At 42.7% G+C, this 26735-nt stretch overlaps 1 protein-coding gene across 1 annotated transcript in view; it reads right to left on the bottom strand.

Moving 5' to 3' along the window:
• Window positions 1–5253: 5253 nt before the first annotated feature.
• The window catches only part of SVEP1 (sushi, von Willebrand factor type A, EGF and pentraxin domain containing 1), a gene marked incomplete at its 5' end in the record, with an annotated part of 36694 nt that continues 15212 nt past the window's right edge, over window positions 5254–26735 (bottom strand). The window contains 8 exons of the mRNA XM_009580534.1: window positions 5254–5284; window positions 7697–7790; window positions 10579–10674; window positions 13449–13544; window positions 18604–18774; window positions 19524–19700; window positions 21184–21357; window positions 25341–25404. Coding sequence (XP_009578829.1) covers window positions 5254–5284; window positions 7697–7790; window positions 10579–10674; window positions 13449–13544; window positions 18604–18774; window positions 19524–19700; window positions 21184–21357; window positions 25341–25404 — 903 coding nt within the window. The remainder of the gene's footprint in view (window positions 5285–7696; window positions 7791–10578; window positions 10675–13448; window positions 13545–18603; window positions 18775–19523; window positions 19701–21183; window positions 21358–25340; window positions 25405–26735) is intronic.

Here is a 26735-nt window from a genome sequence, read left to right as displayed (position 1 = left end):
GGGAGCAGCATCTTCTCCCCACCTATTGCAAGCCTATCTGGATACGCCTCTACTTGATGCTTTAGGTGTCTGCCTGGCAAATGCAAGGACCAGTCGCCACCCTAAGCAGCCGCAAGCCTAGCCTGTATCTGTAAAATGAGAAACATGGCCAGGGAGTGCAAGAGGAAGGGACGGCAAGGCAAGGCAAGGCAAGGCAGCAGCAGCTGGAGGAGTGCTCAGTTCCGCAGGGCGGCTGCTGCTGCGTTTTGCGGAGGTTGCCAGCCCTGCCTGCACCAGCAGTTGCACAGCTTAATCACCCTTCCCATTGCGCCTCCCCCCGCAACCAGTGAGGCTGCTGGTTTCACGTCCAATGAATCCCGGTCACTTCTGAGTTAGCTGCAAAAACCATGACGCTCCTTTTCCAACAGCAATGGAAGTACTACAGCCAGGATATTGAAAACAAAGCAAAATAAATGGATCGTGCTGAGGAAGCAGCTAGGAGGTGAAAGGAGGGGAAAGCATGACTAAGAGCCAACAGGGAAAGCCCTGGATTTGTTTGCAGGGCATGGACGAGCAGGGAGTGGCGACTGCAGTGATGTTCTTTGCCACCTGGTTGCATAAGGACAGACTGATTTCCTGAGGCTGCTGAGATACAGCACAGCAAAATCATCATCGAGGAGAGAAGAGTGCTGGGCAGAGGCGCAGGAGCAGTCCTCACCATGTTCCTGGCCTGCTAGGTGGTGCAGGCCAGGAGCATCACAGCACAAACCTGTCCCCCCGCCAGCAGCCTCCTTTTTCTGGCCTTTGCCATGCCTGCAGACTCTGGGTGCAATCAGAACTGATGCTGGCTGACACTGTCACAGTCTCAAAGTTTCTGGAGATAAAGAGGGGACTCAGGTTTCCAGGACGATCTGCTCAGCAGTTGTTGCTTGCAAACGACAATCTGAAGGAGGAAGATTTACATTCAGCAAAGAGACTAGACTGGGAAGGTTAAGATTAGCCCTGTCCACTGCACTAGCAATGAGATGTATGGATGACATCTGCAGAAGGGCTATCATTAATAATAATGACAATCATGCTTAAATCTCATCTGTCTGGTTTCATCTGCAGCACCTTGGTGGAGAAGGAAGGGCTCATCCGGCCCATAAAATGGGAAGACTTGAAGTTACTCTTCCGGTGACACAGCCGGCCACTGGCTGGGAGAAACTCAGTGTCCTATCCCGGAGGCTGTGCATCGCGCTTCTGGTAGCACAAGGTGGTCACGCTGGTCCATCCACATAAGCGACGTCTGGCAGGATGGACCAGTTTGCACCGAAGAACCACGTCTATCAGCTTGTGAAGAGCATCAGCTTTTATAGTGCTTTGAGCTCAGCTGGGAGAGGTGGCAAGCACGCAGACCTTGATATTGGCAGGCACGAGCAACAGGTCAGCCTAGAAAGCAAGGGTAATGGAAATGCAGCCTTGGTCCTTGGCGAGGAGCTCGTTGTAAATGGGACGGATATGTGAAGTGCTCTGCTTCATGTGCACGAGTGGAAATAACCTTAGAGAAACACATCAATAATGGTGCTGCATATTCCACCTGGCCTGCCTCCGGGTGCTGCAATGCCTGTCTCTCACTGCTGGAAATGCGTGGTCAGGGTATGTTCTTCCAGAAAAGCATCTGCAGTGCGGTAAAAGCAGCTGGGATCCTTTCTGCAGGGAGGATCTAAACTGCTCTAAGACAAGTCTGAGATGCACAAACTGTTCCTGTGCTGAGATGCAAGAGATCACTGCTCAAACTGTCCTCAAGGTAAAAAGGTAACTCCTCATGGTAACAACCGCTGGCACACACTAACTCTGTCCAGTGTCCCCCTGAGATCAGAGCCGACACTCGTACCTTTCCCACTGTCCTTCCAAGAGCAGAGAGACATAGGTGTCAGGAAATTCCCTTCAGCATTTTACCTTGTTCAATTTTCAAGGCAAAGAGGACAGGGCCAGGGAGAAGCCCCATTCTTACCACACTTCCTTTTAAATAAGGCAGTGCTCTGTATTTCTACAGCATGCACAAGATCTGAGTCCACATGCAACTGCAGCCCAGCTGTTCCCACTCAGGATTATTAGTATTTGGAGGATTGTAAATTTGAGATGTAAATTTGCATCTTTTCTATCAGATGCACATCAAATTTCAGGGCTTCATTAACAGCACTGTCTGTAACCTCACACCACCTTTGAAACACTGAACACCTTTTGCACTTCAAAGTCTGCACTTACACCTATGTATCAAAACATTAAAAGGCTTACTAACATTACCTTCCAAAACCCCACACCCTACATCTTTTGACTGCTCCTTGTTTGGAGGAGTGGTGTTTGAGTTACAAAGTTTTCTTTCTGCTATAGTACATTTTTTACCTCAACTGTCTTTGAATATGGGTGTCTCCATAGCTTTAAAAATTCCAGTGCAGAATAAAACAAGCCATATCTCCATCTGGTGTAAGTAGTGAGTGAAGCAGGTTTTAATGCATTTGTTTGTGCCAGCATATTGATAGGTTTTAAAATATGCTCTAGCAGCAGAAAGGATTTGAAAAATTAGGTGCTAACTGCATTTTTATCGGACGATCAAACCTGGACTAATCTAGCACATCCTTTTAAGATTACTGGCAATTATTTTGTCTTTTTCCTTGAGTGGAGTTCCATTTCCCTAATACTTGGGCTTTGCCAGGAGGTCCTAAAGGGTAGGTTGATATTTTTGTTGCGAGGCATTAAGAAAAGAGTGCAATTTTGCCTCTATATGGGTACTAAACAGGGTGCAACTTTATTTACAGTGTAAAGTGCATCACACAGAAGTCGTTTAAAACACATAACAAGCAGTGACATAAATGACAATACAGTACTGGGTAGGGAGGGGAAAGTGTTCCAGCAAATATCAAAACATCATCAACAGCACTAATATAACAGCCTCTAGTTTCAGCTACTCTGTCCTACCAGCACATCTCCTTACAAACACGTTGACTGGGTTGATCCCGGGACTCCATGTACTAGTCACTAGTGTGAAGCTGGAGTGCTAAAAGCCATTCCGCAGCCCTGAAGTCTCCAACTCTAAGCCACTGCTGTTCTGCTCTGGAGATCACCAGGGCAGAATCAGGGCACACACAGAGAAGCACACTGGAAAAGGGACCAAAACATGAGAGTGACATATAAATAAATATCTGCTTTTCTCACCCATGTACTCTTTTCCTTGAGAAGTTCTGTGTTGCTCACTGCAGCTTCCATTTATATGCTGTTAAGGCAGCAAGGAGGTCAAGGAACAAAGTGCCTACAAATGGTAGTGACTATGGGTTGAAATGCGGAACATTATTTACTGAACACTAACTTCAGTCAAAGCTGTAAACATCGATGGCTGTGGAGCCGGGAGAGAAGATTGTTGCTACGTGCTAACAGAGTCCATTAGAAAAAGAAGGTTGTGGGAGCTGAAACAACAACTCTTCAGCTGGTTGCAGCTCCCACTGGGAAGGAATCTACATTCACATTAATCTGATCCCCTAATGACTCCTATTCTTTATGTATTTGTTTTTCTTTTACTTGGCTGAAAGCTCTTACTAGCTCACAACTTCGCTTGTTTCTTTCTTCCCCATTTCTGGGCTAACAGCCATCAATTATGTGTCAGTATTTACCAGTGCCCTATTACTGTTACTGTGAGCTCATTTTGGTGTCATATCACTTTCATGTGTCCAAGTTCATGCATTCATAAAAGGAAGGTAAATCTATGAAGGGGGAGGGGTGGGGCAGGTTGTGCACACTCTTAATCCGGAGGGTAATTTTATGCTACAGAAGGTAAAATTTATTTCTCCTTCTTTCCCAGTGCTGACTACAAGTCATGCTTCTCTATTACTACTGGGAAAAATGGAGCTTCTGATCAATGATTTTCAGGTTCTCACTCTAACATCTTCTTTCATTTTTTTTTTTTTCCAGTAACTACCAAACATTTGACCTCAAAAAATGCATGTGATTTCCACTTTGCAATTCCACCACCCTCCTTAACCGTAAGTAAATTTTAGCATCTCAATTCATTAGAGCATGACTTAACGATGGCATTCAGGTGCGTGTTATCCTCAGATGCAATAGGATCAACAGTGTGAGAAAGAGGAATCTGACAGCATGAGTGCTCTCAGTATTTCTCACTCAGCCGAGCATTTCTGCCAGTGTGTGTACTCAAGAGAGGCCTTTTCCAGTTCTCTGAGGGTTCTGCATAACATAAATACAACGTTTCTGTAAGCAAATAGCGAAGTATCACCTGTAAACATAACTGGTGCCTTCTCTCTCCATCTTAGGGGCAGTCAAACTTTGGGACCCAAACCCCATGCATCAAAAGCATTCACCTAGCAGACAGCTGCTAGACATGTATTTCACAATTTACACAGGAAAGGGATGGTGATTACAGGCAGGTAGTGAGTCCCATGGCAAGCGGGAAGCTCTAGTTTCAGTGGTCTGTTTGCTTCCCACTGCTGGATCCTGGATTATCCAGCTTTAGAGCTACACCTGAACTGCCCGTAAGCCAAAATGCCTAAAAGGCTCTTATCGGCTAGACTTGATCCATCTTTCTCAGAATGACATGATGTTCTCTCATCTCTTTTACATTTTTGACTATTTTACCTTTAAATCTCAGGTAAAATTCATAATGATGCCTTCTATTAAGTCACTCTCCAATGGCGTTAATGTCACATTATATACATTACAGAATCATCTTCTTAGGCCCACCAGAAACTGTGGTTACAACATGGACTTTATCACATGTACGTCTAATTTACATCAACATGAGTTCAGAAACAGGCCCAATGCAAAGTTTAGTGGCTCAGTTAGCCTTGCATAACTATTCTTTACTGTTGAGTTGCTGGACAGCAGTATGCTTTGGCAGATGGTAAGCAGAATTGCCACATTCTGTTTAATCACGGTTGGCAGTATACTGTGGTTTAATTAGCTTACTGTATTGTAAGAAATGGGAGGGACTTCACTGTACACAACCACTTCCTCAGTGGACAGTAGAAATCTTTACATTTGTTTGTGTACGTGTGTATGGTTTGTGTGTAGCAGCATATATTTGATAATACTTTTGTAAATGAAAAATACAGAGAATTTCTTTAAAAATGGAAAGGTATAGTAAAAATGTATCACAAAATAAAATACAAAACAAGGGAGCTGGGGGGGAAGGGAAGCAATGGATTTGATTTACAATGCATTAGATTCCAAGCACTGGTGCCATTCAGAAACATATCTGAATGTAGAACTGCTGGTCTGATGTTAAAAGGGATAGAATCCAGCCTTCCGCTTCCTGTGTCAAAAAAACCAAACAAAATAAAATCAGTGCTGTACTGAACATACCAAACAAGATCAACAGTGAAGCAGAAGAGGGTGGTGTCTGAAAGTATACCAGGGATTAAAGTGCCACAGCTCAAGATGGCATATTGAGAAGGGAAGAGGGTGGGCGTGGAGAATAAGATATCTGGCATTTAATGTAAATCATGACTCATCACAGAGTGGTTTGGAGCCAATCTTGTCCTGGATGCTGATAAAAGCTGTTGGCCTTTTCAGCTTCCCCTTATAAATCACACCTAGTTAACCTGCAACAGCGAATATTTGCTATCATGGCATTTACTCCTGTTCTGCTTGTATTGTTTTTGAGTCCTCAGAACAGTATTGTACCCTGTAAAGAGCCACCAGCAGCTGAGGCCAAAGTGTAACAAAATATGAAACCTATCTCAGTGATTGTTTCTGTCCCCTCCCCTCCACTCCCCCCGTTCTGTGTGGGAAACTTCCTCTCAAACAGCTCTTGAAGGGATAAGCTGCTAGACCGCAAGCCAGTAGGGCTAATGATCCACCTTCTCTCAGACTTCACAATGCTGCACAAAGCTGTGGACTTGGACAAAAAAAACAAAGAAAAAAAAAAAAGAAGAGTCCAGTTTGGTAATAGCCTGAAACTCTGAAAGTTTGCTTTGCCTCAGAGGTAAACTCCGTAGTTTTTGACTGCTAAATCCACTGGATTTGGGCTTCTCTGCTTCATGTCCTAAATGGAAATACTATCAGACTTTAGATGTGTAGCTTTCAGTCTAAAGCTGGATACTATTTGTTGGCAGTACATTTAAGTTGGTTCACTTAGGCATATATAATCACAGCTGACAAATGAAAACTATTCATTTTAGACAATGTAATTTCTCAAACAAGCATCTTTTCTGTAGTTTTAAGATAAACAGGGTATCAGAGAGACAGGGAAGAATATCTGTCACTACCTGTCCAGAAAGAAGAATACAAAAAATGTACAAAGTCACAGGCTTTGTCTGTATCCCAGAGAAAAATATTAATATTCAGCTGTTATTTATTTAGCTCTCCAGGATAATGACCAAAGTGTTCAGTAGGAGCCTGTATGAGTTGAGTTATAAATATTTTTGCTAGCATGCGTTTCATGGCCCTCCCTAAATACTTCCTGCAGGGAGCAGGAGAACTCATGCCGCATGTTTTGTTATTATATCTGATTCCTGACCACAACATCATCATTACCATTCCACCTGCCTCCCCTCTTCAAGATTGTAAATGGCTCTTAATGGCAGCATGAAATAAAACAGCTTTCCAAAGAAAAACTGAGTCCTGTTCAGACTGCCCTTGAAGCCAAACACTCAAACTTCACAAGTTAACTTCAAAAAACAAAGCTACAATTCAGACTTGTAAATGCTGCCTCGCATGGTGATGGGGCTCACTGATTTGAAAACCTAGTCTGCTATTGGCCCCATCTGACATGAATCAGCAAACCAAAACACAAGCAATGGTAAAACTCTCTAAAAGAGAGCACAGTGAACCAGATCTAAGCCCAGACCTTGGGGCTCTTGATACAGGGACTGCACTGCCAGGTGATTTGAACTGGGACTTGACTCAGAGGCCCTGTGTTATACTCGTTAAATGATTACACCACTCAACACTAGGTGTAAGAAGAGCTATTATTTATAACATCTGTTGCATGACCCTAGTGTTGAACCTGGTACCAGCTGAGGTACATACAGTTCAAAATGAACACTTGTACACAGTAGGCCACCCAAATTTCCTGAAGAACATTCTGTACTACATCACAACAAACATTTCCGTTTACACCATTAAAAATAAGGCTAAACTTTGCTGGTTTGCCTGTCTGCTTAAACATAAATGTACCCTTTCCTAAGTCTTCTAGAAATTCGGCAATCATTTTCATAGAATCATAGAATCATAGAATCATTAAGGTTGGAAAAGGCCTCTAAGATCATCAAGGCCAGCTGTCAACCCAACACCACCATGCCCACTAAACCATGTCCCTAAGCGCCTCATCTACATGTCTTTTAAATACTTCCAGGGATGTGACTCAACCACTTCCCTGGGCAGCCTGTTCCAAGGCCTGACCACTCTTTCAGTGAAGAAGTTTTTCCTAATGTCCAGTCTAAACCTGCCCTGGTGCAACTTAAGGCCATTTCCTCTCATCCTGTCGCTAGTTACTTAGCAGAAAAGAACAACACCCACCTCTACAACCTCCTTTCAGGTAGTTGTAGAGCGTACTCTCTAAGGTCTTCCCAGATTGCCTATAAATCATGAGCCATCCAATGACCACTGATTTGCAGGATCTAGAGATGCTCAAAATGTGCAAAATTAATTGCACATTCTTCAGATTTAGGGTTCAGTAGGGTGTGATTCAGCCTAGCTATGGACGGTGCTCAGCAACACTTACCTAGAGCAGTCATGTCCAGTCCACGATGAGGGACAATAGCACCGATTTGGTCGTATGCACTTCCCACCATTTAAGCAAGGCAACTGGCAAACAGCTGCATACAAATACATACACAGAGTTGCATTAATGGGCACATTTGCAACAAGCTGATTAAGAAACAGGGCACTGAAAATCCAGGCTGCATTATCTGTTCAGAATGGACTGCTCTCAAAACTACAACATTAAACATCAGCTGTGAGTCTATTGTAAAAGATGGTTTGCTCTGGAAAGGCCAGCCTTAGAAGCACATCTCTGCTGAATGTGACTTGACCTTCTCTACTACTTTTGCTATCTGCTGCAGTGTACGAGCTGCATGAAACAGCCAGTGTATTATTTTATGTTGCCTTAAAAATTCTGTTCTTTTTGCCTCAAGTTGAGGCAAAAAAAGGAATGCAAGTGGAAGCAGGAGGAGGAACTAGAAGAGAAGAGTCAAGATCAACAGGAGAATAGGTCGTATTTCTAGGAAGAAAATATGGGTGTTTATTTGAAAGGAATGTGATGGCTAAACAGTAGCCAGGATAAGCAGACACCAGATGTGGTAAAAAAGTATAGAAAGAGGCAGCATAAACAGAGAAAGTTAAAGGTCAGAAAGCCATTGAAAGATCAACAGCAGGCAAGGAGTTAAGACTTCACACAACGGCACCTGTATGGAGACAAGGAAAGGAAGCAGAGAATGACAGTAAGTTCCTGAAAGAATTGGATAGCCGTAAGAGGTGTGACTGGGTGGTACAGGGCATGTGAATTAGAGAACAAACACTAGATTGCCTGGTAGGGTCGTGCAGGGCCAACTGCACCTGCTTTTGTGTGACAGCCTAACTCAAGGATATCAAGTAACCAAACAAAAGTCAAAGCTTCAAGTCTTCCTATCAGTTTTGAGACTGGAAGATAAAGCACCATACAACTTACAGAACAGATTTAGAGACTCACTTAATGAGGTCCTTCAAAACCAGACATTTATATCTCAGGAAAGCTGAAAGATGTGAATTCTTTTAAGCAGATAATGCCGTATCTGGAGGACAGACCTAAAGATACCAGTGAGAACAAGTGCTGGGTAATATTTTTGCAAGGAATATGCATCAGGAAACACTGATTAAAATGGAATTACAGGAAATGGAAATGAGTAATCACAGGAATGTGAAAGGAGATGGAAATACACTACTCCGATTCCTCTGGGCCAAACACGAACAAACAATGGCAGCAGGTTATAGAGATGGACCATCCCTGTGCAATTAAGTGCACCAAGTTTGTCATGTTGAAAATGACTTCATTCTGGAATGAAGCATATGAATGAAACATCTTTAGCTCTCACTTTATGCACATAATTAGTCTTCTGAGACCAGCAGTTAATCCAAATATTTCTCATTTCGCTTTGCTCTGTCATGGCAAAAGATCAAGACCAGTAAGTAAAAAGTGGTTTAATAATTTCATAAGCAGTGGTTATGCGCGTTTATGAATGGGCTTCGGCACAGATGTAGTTGCTCACTAGAATTTTTTATTCAGCTATCAAAAAGCAAGTCAGCCTGAACAGATTTGAATTGCTGGCCCGAAAGTGAAAAAGCCATCTATCCTCCTCAACCACCTACACTGTTATAGCTGCAAAGTTTGTGAAATACGAGAGGAAATGATGCATTATGTGCTAGGCAAGTGTCCCTTCAAAAGACAGTAGTTCTGAGTTAAAATGTTCACTCTGGATTTTCAATTTGTGGAAGGGTGGTTTGATTTGCAGTTTATCACACAGCTTATCCCCCAGACTCACTATTCTTATCAGTTGAACAAATAATATGAACATTCATTAACAAAAGCATGAATTCCTCCTCCAGTTCACCCAATCAGCCTTCCAAAGTCTTGCAGGAAGGCAAAACGGGGCTTTCATGTTAAGGCCCTGTTAACAATCAGTTAAGGTGCACCTGGGCAATAAAAATACAGTGACAAAGCGTAAAATGATTTTAAAAAATAGTTAACATTTGTTAGTGATTGAGATTTAATAATGATTGAAAGACATTTCAATGATCACTCATTTGCTATGAGTTTTACTGGCTATTTCCACAGGGACAAGCCTTTCAAAAACTCACATTTGTTTAGTCTTGATGTGGAACCATATAAGCCAAACTTGTGTTCAAATATTATCCCTAATTGCAAATCAGCCTTATCTGATACAAGCTGACTTGCCAGGACACAGGTCTGGAGCCTAGAATCACTCCTGTCACTACCCCTCACTCTTTTGGTGTGCTACATGCCCTTTAGCCTTGGTTAGATTCAGGTAAGAGCAACACGCGTTAAATTTGTTCAGAGAACTTAGATGATACCTAATGTATCATGGGGTACCATGTACCCATTAAACTCAACCATCCTTAAACAAATTCTTGCTTTGCTCTGCCCTCTTGCCTAGCTCAGAGCTCAGGCAGTAAGTGGGAATCCCCCAAACCAGAGGTATGTGGTGAAAAACCTCTGTAGTACGTGCAGCTTGTTTGTGAGTTTAATGGTGACCTGCATGTGCTGAAGATGAAAATGAAATTCTAACTTTTCTTGGAATAGACAGGCTAGTTTTGTTATTCTCTTTGGAAATCCTCTCTCCTCTGCACTGCTTTTTGCAGAGAGCACTCTTGTGAACGCTGTCTGTCCTTTCTGGGAGCAAACATTTCTGAGGATTTTAAAGACTCATCAGGGATTACTCTGAAAATAGTTTACAGCTGGGGACAACAAATCCTCCAGGAATATTATTGCAGGCCTGGGTTTTCCTGTAAGAAGCTTAGTATTTCTACAGAGTCCTTAGTGAACTGTGCTAGGTATTGATAGCAGAGTCACAAAAAGTGAGAAAAAAATGCAGGTGAAAGGAGTTTTACCAATATGGCAGCGTGATCCAGTCCATCCAGGGGGGCAGTCACACTGGTAAGGGGCCACACAGCGACCTCCATTGAGACACGGCAAAATGCATATTGCTAAGGAGAGGAGAAGAGTACCAGTGAAAAGAATTATCTCCCATGAAAGCAAAGAATAAAGTGTGCAAGAAAAGAACTTATGTTTAATTAGAAACTCTACTACCCCTCGAAGGGTTTGCAAGTAGTATCAGCAGAGTTGAGTGGGATCTACCCACAAGGCATGAGCAGCAAATACAACTGGCATGGTAGCTAGAAACAAGAAGGAATGATGACAAACAAATGGACAGACTGGAGCAATTGCTAGAGTTCTTCGGATGCCTGTAGGCTCTATGCTCACTGGAAATGAGCAGGGCTGTTTTCTTCTTTCTCACGTGTAATATCCACAGACATTGCCCACTTCTGTGATGGTGGCTAACAACATCAGTTCATGCTTTAATTACAAACAACTGGATTGTTTGTGGATTCCCTGGGGTCCCACAACGTAACATCCAAAACAAGTTAATCTGTGTACTGTCCATAGAAAAGCACTTGGTCTGGGCCCATGAAAACATGCTGAGACAGCTGACACCACAAGCCCCCCATGGAAAGACAGCTTTGATACAAGGCATTTTGGGTACAACAGGTTGACTGTGGCTCGAAGCTTTGGGCAAAAAAAAAGCAGATACCAAGAAGCTGATGGCCTCCAGACTGAGCACCAATCAAGCTATACTGTTCCTGTGAGCAGATCTGCAAAATTGTCCAATGTGCACACTGTTCATGACTTAAGTACCTTCACAAAACTACCATCTCCACTACCTTAACTGAATGAAGTACTTGTGTGAACATGCTCTAATAAGAGCAAGAGTTGAGCTGGGTCTCAAATTTGGACCCCTGAGTGGCTCTTCCAGTGGAGTTTTATACTGGGAGGGTGGATGGGGGCTGCAGAGGACTGCACAGCAGAGGTCAAGCTCAGCAGGTGCAATCAGCCTTGATAAGAAAAGAACAGTGAACTTCCACAGAGCTCACAGGACTAACCCGTATCACCAAGAATTACTTGTCTATATCATTAAACTAGTAGTGCTCTGCATGTTTTTTACAGTGGTCAGGCCTCTCTCAGGAAGATGAATCTATCTTGTTATCTGTAAAATGTACTGTGAACTACAAAGTGACTGAATTCTGTCAGAGCTCTGTGGCCTCACCTGTGGCGTGATCCTGACAGATCAATGCTCAATGCTAACACTCAAAAATCCCTTTGACTTCCAGAACAGTTCCTCAACTCCAAAGACTAAACCTATCTTTTCTGATCATGCTTGACAAGCAACGCTGCAAAATGGAGGTGGCACTAACCAATTGTGGAAATCCTTTCCCCCTCTCCTCACCACCTATGCCAAAGTAAAGAAAAAAAAACCAGAGAGAGCTAGTGCCTCTGGACTGGAAGTGTGATCTGTCCAGTCAGCTGCCTGTTCAGGAAAACAGGGTCTGAATTGGGATGACAGATAAAAACAACTGGGGGCATAAAATTTGTCCTCTAGTCCTGAAGAATGCATTAAATATCATTACTAATGGTAAGGTATGGAAATCAATTGTGGCATACCAAACACAATATCAAAGAGAGCTCAGTCCTCTTCTGCTGAAACTGTGAAACATACAGGGCTGAGTTTGCATATCTGGCTATGGTAGTACTGACAGACATAGGGACAGCAAAAGAGGGGCTCTGCGAATGCACCACATAGATGGAGTTTCTGTAAATGCAGAAGGACAAAACTTGCTGAACCTCTTCTCCTCATTCTATATCTACAGCTAATTTGTGCCATGCGGAACTGACACTGCCACAGAGAAGACTTGAAAGCTGCAGAGGCAGATTCAGAGGACCATTTTAAGATGTGATACATCTACCTAGCAAAATGCTTGAACCACGTTCCTCTCTGTGAACTACAGGAGGAAGTGCCACATCTTTTTGTAGGTCTCCATGTATACTCAGAGCCAGGGACAATGACACTACCTCAGCTGCAGGTGTTCTTGGACACACTAAAGCTTTACGTCAGGGCAATACTGAGTACTAAATATAGTAAGGGTACTCTCCTTTTCCATCCACATAGACCCATGCATAACTATGCGTACGTTAATAAGGCTTCTCGTGCAGCAGCTACGCCTGCGTGAAAGGGTTAGCCCTCCCAAATTCCTTGTGCTAAGATCATCACGAAGAAAATAAGAAACATGGCACAAACTGGCATTCCCAATGCCAGGGAATCTCTGACGGACCCAAGAATCAGATTTGGCTCTTTTCAAACAGAACAGATCCAGTTCTATTCAGAGATCCAGGCCAGGAAAAGCCAGCCCACAATTTGTGGGGTACAGGTACATGGCTCAGGAAGGACAGCAGGGAAAAGGTGACACAGTTGTATTATTTGAACGTGAATTGATCAGGTTCATAATCACAGACTGATAAAAAAGGAAGCCAAGAAGCAAATGCAGCCACCAGCAGAACACTCACATCTCTTCTGTTCTAACTCCTGTACTTTCCCCAAAACTATCATGTATTGCTATTAGAAACAGACTTTGAAGAACTGAAGGAGGCTGTTCTTCAACCATAGTGAAAGAGCACCCACAAATAAAATCGCATCAATTAAAAAAGTGCTTGTTTTGATTTGGAGATGTCAGGGGATCGTCATTTGTCTAGAAACCACCAATCAGTTGGTCCTTTGTGTTCTCTCTAATTCATCAAGCAGAATAAAGTAATGATTTTTATGTTTTTGGCTCTTATGCCTTCAATTTTCCCACCTGGTTCACTGCAGCAAATTCACTTGTCTTACCTACGACATCCTTAAAATTACACTTAGGGATGATATACATACGCTCTTCACAGAGACGACCCATCCAGCCATCCGGACATGAGCAGGCATTTGGTCGCTCACAGACACCACCATTCTGACACGGGAATCGACAGACAGCTGAAAACAATACAATTTCATGACAAACTCAAGATGGTTAATTAGAAGCTTAGTAATTCAGCATCTTGCACAGATCTTTGCAGTTGTAAAGTTTAGAGTCAAACAACCAAATGTAGTGAAGTTCAGAAACATAACTTGACTTTGATTTCAAGGGCTACGTCTTTTTCTGGCTCTGTGTGTCTGACTAGGTACTGTGAGCAGGAGTGTGGGAACTGTTAAGACAATCATAAATTGTCCACGGCAAGAATGAAAACTTAGAAGTTTTTAGCATAGTTGCGTAAATTATTTGGACAATGTTTCAAGGCTGATGCTATGCTTTATCTGCTTTTCCCCACTCATTTTTGCAAACAAAACGAAAAAAACCACCCCGAACAAAAATTGCTACCCTTTTTTTTCTTTCCTGTTCTGAATTAACTCTAAAATAAAATAAAGCTTTGTTCTAACCTTGGTATGAAACACCAAGATAATGCTGTCTGGCATAATACAGGGTTTGTTGAAAGTAAGATTAAACACTGTGATAGAACAAGCAATTTTTATTGCACTATCATCCGGCATAATGAGGAGTGACCAACAAGGGTGCAGCAGTGGCACAGTGAAGTGTTCACCTGTGGAACCCAAAGTGTGATTATAAACCTCACTTAGCATTCACACTGACTGGTGCTCCTTGGCTTGCACACCTATTAATAAGCACCTGATCATAAAAGTGAGGAATTTGAAGTGGACTCTATCATGCTAGCCCAATATGTTCCCTGGACCGGACAGGCTTTGGACTTCATCGTTGTTTCTATGACATTGCACTGTATCTTGGCTAATACATCCAGGGAAACCAGGACTACTTTACAAAATCGGGTGGCAAGCTAAGTACAAACATGTTAGACTGAAAGATGATTGGAGGAAGTACAATCCTTGTCATGCTGGTGTACATACTATATACAGAAAATAAAAAATTGTGGCTTCGAGACGATATTACAGAACAAATAAGTAATCAGACTAACTTCTAATTAGTGGTAGTTATGAACACAGAGTAACCTCAGGAAACTCAGTCTGAACTGTTAATTGCATCCTATCTTTAATTAGTTACTAGATGAGCAAAATACGAGTTTAGGCTTTGAGTGTTTTAGATCTTGTTCAATGTTAGTGTTAAATACAAACAGTGGTTTAGCACACTGAAACACTGTTCAGACCTGAGCTCCACATTGGAAAGAATTCAAATCTTCCCCTGATACAGCCAAACTTCAGTCACTCTTGCAGCTAAGCCATGCCAAGCTGCAAGCTACAGCCTGGAGTCTGTTGAAATGAGGCCAAAGGTTTTGCCATTTTATTTTTCAATCTCAGGAGCCTCCCCATCAAACGTCAGATGATAATGAGAATGGGAAAGGACCTTAGGCCCTGGCAGGTTCACAGAAGTTGCAATATTTTAACAGGTATTTTGAACAATTTTTATTGTAAAGATATCTATGACTACACAGACAGCTTGTCTCTGGGTGTTGACTAAAGCAGAATAGTGTGCCAACCAGATTTCCTTTATGCAATGGAAAATTATGGAAGTTGAATCAAAAAACATTTAAAGCTTTGTGTGATCCACACCACTTAAACGATATCCCATGAATGTATAATGGGATGGGAGGTAAAAGGTTTGTGCATAAATGATATCCCACATTAAATTCAAAGCCCATGAAAAATGGTCTCTGAAACGTATTTTCTCTCTCTTTGGCAATAGAGAAGATGCAGCTATTTCATGAGTTACAGAAATCGCTTTGGATGGCAACTCCATCCCGCTCAGCGATCCAGGATCTCAGGCAGAGATAGGTTTTTCCTGGATTTCTGCCCAGGCCTTGGTTATGAAACTGAATGAGCAAGACAGTATCATCCCTAGGTGTGCACTTGTTATACACCAACTTAGGCAGGCAGAGACTCTGTGTCTGTAGCTGTGGGGATTATTCTTCACTCGACAGACAAGACTAGCGAAAGACTTGGGGCGGGAAGTTAAGCTGGGATCTCATTCTCTTTTTCTGCTATTGTGAAAGCAAGCAGGGCAAACGCAGTCCTGATGTGCTGGGGAGAGAATGGGAACCATTAACTGTGACTACAGTTAGTGGTAGCCGATCTGACATTCACGGTATCAATCTTAATCTTTGAGATCCCCTTGTAAATCCATGCCTGAGAGTTATCTCCACAGGGCACAAAAGCATTACACTGCTGAAAGACAAACATGGGTAAGAAGGGGAAAAAATAATTTCTGGTATCTGTTCTCAGCTTTGCCAAAAAGCTTTCCTGTGGCTGCAAGTGAACAATTTCCTCCATGCCTCAGCTGCCCTCTCATAACGCTCTTGTTTGTTGACGGGGTACGAACTTTGTGGTCGGCAGCTCCACAATGACCACTCACTACCAGTCAGCAATATGTGGGCAGAAGGCAAACAGACAACACAGATTTCAGAGTGTTTCAGAGAGAAAAAATTGGAGTCAGACAAGCTGTGTGCATCTGTGCAGCCTGCTGAGTCCTGCAGGTGTTTATGATCGGCAGATCCAGGCTAATACTTCTCACCCCTGAAACTCAGATCAGAATCTGGCCTGCTACCTCTAACCAGCAGTGATTCAGGCAAGTGCAGCTGTGGTGAGAGCTCTCCCAAAGAAGCTAACGAAGTCTACTTTTTAATTATAACATTTATGTTAACTAACCTGTTCAACAGGCCAGAATATTCAAGCTTAGGACACATTAATAACCAACTCACAAAGCCAAAACCAAGAAATGCAGCATGAGTCATTACAAAGAGTGCTTTCATGTCGCTTCTGATGTAGACCACAAAGGCTTGGGTCCTGTAGGCCTTTTGTCAGGCAAATCCCTCAAATTAATTATAAAGCAGTTTTGAAAGATTATTTTGACATGTGTCATGAAAACACAGGTTGGTCCCCTCAAAAACATCTTTGGTCCTTTTTAGTTTCCCTTTTGGGTGAAAAGAGGGGCGGAAATAGTTATTCCTCTCCCTTAATACACCAAAAGGCAGGTTATTCTGCTTTGTTTTCCTGCACTACACCCTGATCATCTGTCCACCTCACCACTTCGTTTTCTGAAGTAATTTTCCCTAATACTTATTCCTCTGAACAATCCCAGTAGACTCTATGGTGTTGCAAACAGGACACAAGTTTGACAGTGCTTTTCAGATCAGCCCTTCTAGGTTGCTAGTAACCAGTGGCAAGAACCTCTCTTAGCAGAAAACTACAGCCCTTAGCATGAAGTAGGATTCTGTGTAACTAATAAATATTAAATAAGAATAAAAAGTAAAGCTAGTAATATTAAAGGGGCAGTTGAAGAATCCGAAGTGTTACAATCTGAAGAGATAATATCCAAATAATTTTGCTAATGAATTCTAGCTTAGGTAGAGTAGCTATTATGCAGAGATCCCTTGAATCCTGTAGCCACCACAGTTTAGAAAGAAATGACGAGATACTTGGCGAACTTTTCAGAAAGGGCCAGGTGCTTTGGAGCGTAAATTTCTAACAGGACTTTTGGATACCTCTTGACATCTGAAGTAACTCAGGTGCTTTTACTGTAAATCTTCTCTGCTTGCCTACTCGACAGGTGATTCTTCATGGCAATGGCAAGCCATGGTCACATAACCAGGAAAAAACTGTTTTTCAGGAGCAGATTCTCTATTCCTGAAACGTTCAGGAGTTACAAGCCCACTTCTTTGGTTCTGGGTCTCCTCAAAATGATCTACTGATCCATGATTTTTAGGCAAGGCAATTATAACTATCAGATACAGAATTTTAACAGAGTGCCTGCTTTCAAGGAGTAGGGCAACTCAGTTTGCCTAGGTCTTAACATTTATAATATTTTGCTGTGAAAATTCCTATTAAAAAACTGATGAAGGGACCCTGACTAGGCAGGCTTAGCACACTATTGAATCCTCCATCTCCAAAGGGGTTCTGACTTAAACAGGAAATTGCAAAGGAGGGAGAAAGTATTGTTGCTTCTATTTTCGACATGGTGAGCTGAGACTTTCAGGAGGAGAGGCAGACCTGACAACTTTGATGATGGCTCTCATGTTTCCAGATGAGTGTTCTGGCTTTTTTGCTTTTAATACTCACATTTCTAAGCAAAATACCTAAGGCTTGGTTTGGAGTATGGTTGCTGTTACACCATCTAAGATAAGACTTCAGGGTGCAGCTAACTCACTGCTCTATAACTACCTGGCAGCAGAAGGCTAGTCAAGCTTCTGATACAGAAATGGCAGATGGCAAGGTCTCTTCCATCAAAGCCCTACAGCCCTGAAACCCTTTTGCTACACCTCATCCTTGGTTTTAAGTTAGTGTTTGAAGGTGCTTATATCTGTTTCTAACTGTTTAGTTTACCATCTTTTCTATGTTTTGTGTTGGTTTCCCCCATTTTCTGTTCAAAACTTTTTATTTATTTGAATCTTCTGTGTGGAAGAGTTAAGTCTGTAATTTAAACAAGTAGATTTTTTAGCTCAACAAACCAAAAAGTGACATTTTCCTGCTGGTATGCCAAAGGTGGAAAGGCTAGACTTTGCCTTTGGTATTTCATTAAAACCATGAATTTTCTGCAGTACTTAGTGTGTATTATTTAGTGAGCTGTATCAACCTATCCTTAAGTATTTTCTTGCAAAAAAATTTTCAGGAGCTGCCAAGCTCTAAACACAGTCAGAGACTAAGTACCCATTGGATCTCTTATTTTTGTCTTCTGCAATGCTTGATCTTTGACTGACTGGCAGTGCTTATCTGAAACAGCTCAGCATGTCAGAAAGATGACTGGTTCTGTCACTTTCTCACAAAAGATGTGAGGAAAGAGAATCTTAGGTGTGGGCTACAACATTGTAGCAGAAGAAACTGTAAGATTAGCAATGACTAAAGAGAGAAATTGTGGAAGCCCTCTCTTTCACTTGGAAATAAAGCAACATCCTGCACTCTAAATGCCCTGGGTGAAACCATGACTGCACTGAAACTACAAAAATCTCACTGTCATTTTTATTGCAGCTAGGATGACACCTCCCTGCTTACGGCAAGTTAAGATATGTTTCTGTTCATAAAAAACACTTACCTTTGCAGGTAGGTGGCGTTGTCCATGTTCCATTTTCTAAGCAAATGCTCCGCAGGGGCCCTTCCAGCATGTACCCACTGTAGCATGAATAGGTGATCATGTCTCCATATTGATAGAAGCTACCACGAATCAGAGCATTCTCTGTGTGAGCTGGGGGGCCGCAAGATATCTCTAAACAAAAGAAATCACCCAGAGGCTGGTGAGCTGCAATGCCTACATGATACAGTTTCTAACTCTGGACACAGTGCTTTGCACAAAGGACCTGGGAGGTGCCAGAGACACCTCTGATGGGAAATCAGTAAGTAGGACTTCTTCTGGTCTGTGCACTCACAAGGAGAACCTGTACGTACACCCAGTGAGCAGGCAGATGGCCAGGATCAGCAGTTTTAGGTAATGCAACAATGGCTATATCCACCATAGACCAGAAACTTTCAGATAGTCCCAGGATATACATGAGACTGGGTTTGTAGAATGAGGTGATGTCATTGTCTGAACTAAACAATATTGCTTGCAAGAAGCCAAAAAGCTTAGGGTATCCAACAACCAATCCCAGCTCCTGTGCTTGCAAAAGGTAAATTGAGAAGAAAATTACAGTAGGGGCTAGTAGATAGAGGGACAAATGCTCTTGGGGCATCAATCCACATAGACATATTCTGGATCCTTTTAAAGAAACAACTGTTAGAAAGAAAGAAGAAATAGCTCTCCCGTAGAGCTGCTTAGGTCACCTTTATGTGCCTGGATCTCTCGGGGCAACCCACCTCTCCAAATGGCAATAGCAGACAAAAGCTCTCTTCTTCCAGAATAACTGCATCTAGGTGGAGAGCTCTGCTGACACATCTCTGCTGTCACACGATACAGCTGTGGTCACCAGCCCTCTGGAAAGTACCAAGCCCCTGCAGAACTGTACCTCATGTACTTACTTTCACACTTAGCTGTTGCTGGAGTCCAGGTCTCATCAGCATTACAGGTGATCACAGACTGCCCTTTCAGCTGGTAGCCTTCCCTGCACCTGATGGATATGTTCTGACCAACATAAAAATCCACCTCGGACAGAAGGGCATTCTCTGGGATTATGAAAGGCACAGGACACGGGTTTGCTGTTCAAAGAAAGGGTGTGAGGGAAAAGGAGAAGGGAGGACAAAGGAATGGAAGGAAGGAGGAGAACACTTTAGAATAGTTTCTGCAAATTTCAAAATCAAATCATATGAAAAGCAATAGAAATGGATGATGCACACAAATCTAATTTGTAATTTGATGTAAAGTTATGAGATTTGGGTCATAAAATAATAATAAAAGGTTTGATTCTCTGTTGTGACATGGCTCGCTACCATACCCTACTCATGCCAGAAGAAGGATTTAAGTGGGGAATATCCTACTTGTTACTATCAAAACCATTCTCTCTTGTCCTTCCTGTTTACTATAACCTTACTACAAAAAAGAGCCAAACCTATCCTACTTCTTGTTCTGAGGGGCTGGACCAATAAGAGCAGGAAAAATCCAGGTGTTTGAGCAGAGATTTACAACAACATTCATTAAGAGTTTAGAATTTCTCTGATAATCTTATTTATTGATGGCTATAAGCTTGCTGAGCTATTTTTGCATGGCCTATTGATCTCATAATGAATGTGGAAAAGGTTGGACTCTATATACAGCAGAGATTGATGCCAGTTTCCTGAAACTAAAATCCCATGAGTCCTTTGCAACACAAAAATTAAATGTCTCAATTAACCACCCTAAGACTACTGTAGATCTTAAAATTAGTTACAGACACATACAGCAACAAGGAAGGCTGTGTGTGCACAGCGCACATGTGTGTAAGGTGCTACTTCATCGAACCACAGAGTAATTTATACAGCCATTAAGTCCAACCTCTTTCTCAAAGCAGGGCCAACTAGGTCAGAGGTTGCTCTGGGACTTGACCAGCTGAAATCTGAGTATCTGCAAGGATGGAGATTTCATGTCCTCTCTGCATCCCTGTTCCTGTGTTTGACTGGTATGATGGTGAAAAGTTTCTTCACATACTTAATTGGAATTTCCTTTGTTGCAGCTTGTGTCCACTGCCTCTCATCCTACCACTGTGCACCTCTGAGAGAAGTCTGGCTCTTTTTTCTTTACAGCCTCCCAATAGTCAATTGTAGACAACAATAAAGTCTCCCTTTTGCCTTCTCCTCCAAACTTTTCTCTCATCTGTTCCTCATATATCAAGTGGTTGACTACAATTGACTCCATTTTATACCAGCTTTCCAACTAAAGGGAGCTACGCAGAACACAGCTCATTCTTTTACTGTCACAAAAGTACACTCAGACAAGTTAATGCGTTAAGATGTCTCAGTAACTACCGCCTTTGTTCCTCCGTAAAAATGGGATGCACACCAACAAACCTCCTGACATAGGCCAAATCAATTTTTTAAACTACAAGTGACAAATTCTGCTCATGGCCACTCCAGAAGAAAATTACAGTACGTTTCCACAAAGACCTACAGAAGTTGCTCTCGTTTACTGTCAGTTTCAATGAAGAGCAGCCTAGCCTTTAGTGCTTACAAATTGAGAACACTTTTTCATTACAAAACAAACACACACGTTTACAGAGAGGCAAGGGATTACTCCATCTTCCATCTCTTGTGCACTCTGACACAGGTTCCCCTTCCAAGCTGTATCCCCTCTCGCAGAAATATGCTATTGTACTGCCAGCTGTATTGTTTTCATAAATCGCCTTCCCATTCAGCAAGGAAACTGGAACTTTGCATCTGGTCTCTGCAAAGGAAGGACTCTCATTAATTCAGCTTGATATTAGACCTAGACTTCCAATAATTCCTGAATTACTCACACAATATGTTTAAAGTAGCAGCCACAGACTAATAAATCATGAAGAGCATTGAGGGAGAGTTCAGTAGTCCTGGGAAGGAAATGTAGCCAAGCTAGGGAAGGAGCTCCTCCCAGTGATGAAGAAAAGACACAGCCACATGTTTTTCAGATCAGCAAAATGTGGCAGTGCTGGGGAGCAGAGGACAGATTTATGACTTCATACTGGGGTCAGTGGGGCAGAACATGGAAATGGTTCTTTCTTGCTACTGAGAGATATCCCAGAAACTTGCGGCCCTTTGTGCCTTCCTTTTCACCTGACAAGAAATACCAGATGAGATGCAGGATGGGTTTGGTGCAAGATGCTAACACTTATATTACTAACTGCTCCCCTCAAGATTCTCAGCTGTGTTTCTGAAGCCAGCAGGCAGACAGTTCAAGCTGGATTACCACTGCTACACAAGAGACTCTGTTCTGCGTCCCATTTTCCATTTGATTCTCCTAGGTGGTCTGTGTAATGGGATGACTGAAGATTAAACTATAAAAAGACACAAGCCCTTCAGGCAAGAAGAAGAGAGAAGTTGGTGTGTGATCAACCTTGTTCAAGATGGTCTTCTTCTTGACATCTGTTCAGCACTGCTAGTCTGTGACTTTTCTTAGGTGCCTGGCTAGGTACTAGAGACCTCCTCTCTGATGTGGATGCTCCCTATCAACTTTCCGGGCTGCTACTGTAAGGTCTGCAAAGCATTAGGGCTCTGTAGTGCACAGTGATCTATGCATTGTGTGGCTGCCCAACACTGCATCTGATGGTCCCTAACCCCATGCAGTTTTCATGGCTCTGGTGACAGGAACCTAACATCTGCCTTGAGTGGAAGATCATTATCTGTCTTCCTTCAGTGAAGCTGTCACAGCGTGCTGACCCCCTCTGAATTTGTGTGTGCAGCTGCGTGTGGAGATATCAACGTGCCAGCTCTATGTAAGAATGCCAGGAGCAAGTACGAAAAGCAAGAAGGATGCTGGGTCTAGAGTCTAGCTTGGGAGACCTGAGGTATATGCAGCAGGGAAAAGAAAAGCCTCAAAGGAGTGTGATGGGCAAGAAATGAACTAGTGTGTTTCTGAGAGGAAAGGAAAAGTGTGAAGCCCAGACTTTGTATTTTCATGGCAAAGAGGCCAGGAATAGAGAACACACTTAAAAGTTAATGATACTGCAATTTAATAAGCTTCTATATGCTTTACATTTTGAACAGAGTCACCCATAGTCATTTGGCAATTAGTTCAAACTTCGTTCTCTTTTTGTGTTGATAGCCTTATTTCCACGCACTACTGCCCACTCCATATGACACAGACAGTTCTTGCTCGGCACTCGTTCTGCTTTGTGGCATGAGCAACACGACCTACTGAGGGAGCACCTGAAAGCGCTGATTTGCAAAACAGTACACATCATGCATTCATGGTGTTTGTTCATGTGAGGAGTGTGGAGGTTAAAGGCTGAGCTGCTGAGACTCTCCTTGGGTCCCAAAGTTCAGAAAAAGAGTAGCAACTTAATAATTGACTACAGAAGGCCACTGGGAGAAAAGTCACTTGTCCTCACAGTCCATCACATTTTGTTAGGGTTTTGATTTTCTGAGATGGCAAGTAACCTCATCTCTCATTAAGCTTGTTAAACTGCAGATTAAAATGTTAGGAAAAATGATGTCTAAGCTCTTTCTGGCTTGGTAGCAGGCAGTGCTCCTTGTGACACATTTCATTTTCCAGGCACCATTTTTAATGCACATTACAGAATCGTTTCCCGAAAGAGCAGCTCAATCCCTGGATCATATGATATGCATGCACAAGGGGAGGAGCTATTGCTTATCCCACATAGCAATGTGCCAGGCCATGAAAGCGAACAGTTACCTTCACACAACGGCAAGGGTTTACTCCAGCTCCCATTGGCAAGACATGTGATATTCTGGGGCCCAACAAGATGGTATCCAGAGCTGCACACAAAGGTTACATTACTTCTGTATGTGCTTCCCATTGAAATCGCCTCTGCTTTTTCTATTGAGGGATGCAGCCCACAAGTAATTCCTAGGAGAGGAGAAAACTTTTTGGTTTTATACAGACAATGAAGGCCATTCTGTCTATCTGTTACACACTGTCTGACAGCTCTGTTCTCACACTGGATTAATGGAAAGATGGGAAGAAAGAAGCTGTGAAGTATTATATGAAGAAGGATTATACAATGCCTTGCCTGCCCTCTCTCCTGGGGTTCAGGCTGCAGACACCTGAGAGGGAATGTGCCCAAATGTATCTGATGGTGTTGTAAGCGATGAGGTGTGTCCAATCAGAGCGATCCAGAATATTTCTTCTGAGCATTTGCAGTCTCCTTTGCTCCCTGTACAGTGGAAGGTGATCTCAAGATGTCCCCAAGAAAAATGACAGTAGTTAAGAAGGATCTTGCCCCCTGTCCCACACTTACTGTGGAGACCAGGCAAATTGCTCAAAGCTGAGAGAGAAGAATGCAAGGACTATGACATCACCGTGAGAAGATGGGAAATGATTTATCGGTAAAGACTATAAAATCTTGGCATTTTATTTATAAGCTGTATGAAATAAGTCATAAATCCTTCTTTCCATGCTCCCACGATTAATCACCTTCTGCTGCACAGAGAGCCAAGATTTGATCCTCGGGAGCAGAGTCTTGATCTCCAGACATATAGAGTGGCCAAGATATATTAGCCTTGGCATGGCAGAGACAAACAATCCCAGCACATGATGTCCAAGGCCTTGCACACCAGAATGCAAAGCAAATCAAATACAGCCCGCCACACTCCTCCCCTACTGACCTGAGCACGACTTTTATGCTTGTGCCATTTTAATGTGCCAAAAGGAGCTCCCTTCAGATCAGAGAGGAACTGCCAATGAGAACTTCTCCGCTGGCTTTTCCTCTGGCTCCTCCTGTTGGGGGAGACTGGGAGGAAGCCAGCAAAAGCACTCTCTCAGTTTGTGCCCTGGCTCTCCTGGAAACCTGCCACCATGTTGCTCTGCTTGCTACTTACGCGTGCATGAAGGGGCGGAGGGGCTCCACTTTTTGTCAACGTGGCAAATCCTTCGGCTTGGTCCCTGTAGCTCAAAGCCAGGGCCACAGCTGTAAAAAACCTCACTGCCAAACAGGAACTCCTCTCCCTGAACAGATCCATTTTCTATCATGTCCGGGGGTCCACATGATACTCCTGTAATATAAGGAATATGTTCCAATCAGACATAATGCATATGGCCTGTCCTGTTCACAGCTCCTCCACAGGTTTTAGTCGGAGAAACAGGGAAAGAACACAGCGTTTATCTGGGCACTCCCAGATATTTGCCCCTCAGTAGCAGAACAGTACTACGCTTGGTGCTTCCAGCTCCTGCTAAAAGACAAAATCTATTGCAGCTGTGCTGGCACGAAGCCTTGGGAAATTCCACTGTTGCCACTTACAGCCAACAGCTGAAGTCCACGTAAGTATTTGTGCAGGCAACTCCTATTTCGGCACTGCAGTCAGTGGGCATCAGACATCTCACAGAAGTGAAGTACCTCTGAGAATGAGTATCCATAGAGTTACATTTGAGGACGCTAACTACGCGACTCCTGGCAACTAACATGTTCAGAGGTTCTCAGTAACCCCAGAAATTATGACCTCAGATGTGAGAACTATTTAAACTTGGAAGCCGTCTGCACAGCTTTCTTAGAGATACAGCAGCAAGGCAGAAAGGTGTAGTGACTTCCTTCACACTATTACCTGCACACACCAGCAATTCTGCAACTCTTCCAGGCTGTAATCAGTGGTACTTACCAAAAATTTGTAGGCAAATGTAGACAGTGTGAGTTATATATAGTAAAATGAGCATTAGTGTTTCTGTTGTGTAAAATCACCCTTGACCAACATTAAGTGAAAAACTCAGGTTGAACGTACTTCTGCACACTGGCACTGTGCCACTCCAAAGCTTGTCTTCTTGGCAAGTCCGTTCTCCATCACCCTGTGAAACAAAAGAAAATGCTCAAAAAACAGCTTTACTTAATCAGCTCTTTTCTCCTATTAACTCTAGTATCCAGCAACGCCAGGACATTTTCCCTCCACGTAAAGAGATAGTTAAATGCTACAGCCCAAGCCTACTAGCGGAGTTTAAGGTAGAAGTCCTTCCTGCAAAGTGATGGGTATTGTTTATAAACTAAAAGTTTGTGAGGACAGTTAGTCAGTTCTCTTGTCCTTCTCCCTAGAGTATCATCTTGTCAGTTTTACCATTCTCGTTCCCAGGAATGTGTTATGCTGACAAATTTTCTCCTTCTAGGACTCACTTACAGAAAATCTAACTAGCATTTTTTTCAACAACAGTACAAGCTTGTGTTTTATAAACGCATACTGATTTTGACCACATCCCAAACACTCATTTTTTAAATTTGCTTACAAATAATGTCATTTCTTTCTTACGTACAGGCTTTACAGCCAGTCTAATACCCCAGGATTTACTTCTTATTTTATCCCAAGACATGGAGAACAACATCTAAATTTGTGCCTTGAAGTAATGTACTTTCATTACAAAGCAAACCCATTGACAAGGGCAGCTGTTTGACAGTGTTGTATGGCATCACACCCAACGGACTTTACTTCCCAAAGGAAAAAAAGCATGACTTCTCTTCAACAGCAGGGAAACAGATTGATGCTAGGTGGGGAAGCTGGGATACAAAGCTTGGAAGGACTTTTTACTATATGAAAGCACTGGCTTATTACCTCCAAAAATTACTTGAAACAGCAATTCTACCTATCTGTCTAAATACCAACCCACTCCTCCATCCCCAGTGATATTACATATATGGCAACATAATGCAAATTAAATTTATTGTTACCTAAGCATTCTCTAAACTCTCCTTATTTTTATACTGAGTGACTGAGTGAATTCACTTCTGACTGGGTGAATTCACATGCATGAACTTCTTAATTTATTATTGGTGTAACGACAGTGCAAAGGAAGCACATTTGTGCATTCTGCTTAGTACTCACAAAACACAGTGTTAAGAGCCAGCCTCTCTCCTGGAGACACCACATGCCTCTGGTCACGACTGCCCTACTCTGCCATCACCTGGGGATGGTGGAGGCCATGCTGTGCCTCAGCAACATATTTTCATTTCTGAATTCACTGCAGCTTTAGAGAACACGCCTGAGGCAGCTCTGAATTGGCTAGCCTGAGTCCTGATAACAGGACAGCAGTGCTGTTCCAGAGCTCAGGTGGGGATAAGACCCCAATGCTCATAATAAAAACAATGGACAGGAAAGAACTTTGTTCCCTTCTCCATCAGGGAATAAAGCTGC

This window comes from Fulmarus glacialis, unplaced genomic scaffold, assembly GCF_000690835.1.
Source record: "Fulmarus glacialis isolate BGI_N327 unplaced genomic scaffold, ASM69083v1 scaffold4436, whole genome shotgun sequence".
Taxonomy (NCBI): domain Eukaryota; kingdom Metazoa; phylum Chordata; class Aves; order Procellariiformes; family Procellariidae; genus Fulmarus; species Fulmarus glacialis.
The sequence above is the reverse complement of the archived record's forward strand: the minus strand, read 5'-3'. Positions and strand labels throughout refer to the sequence as shown.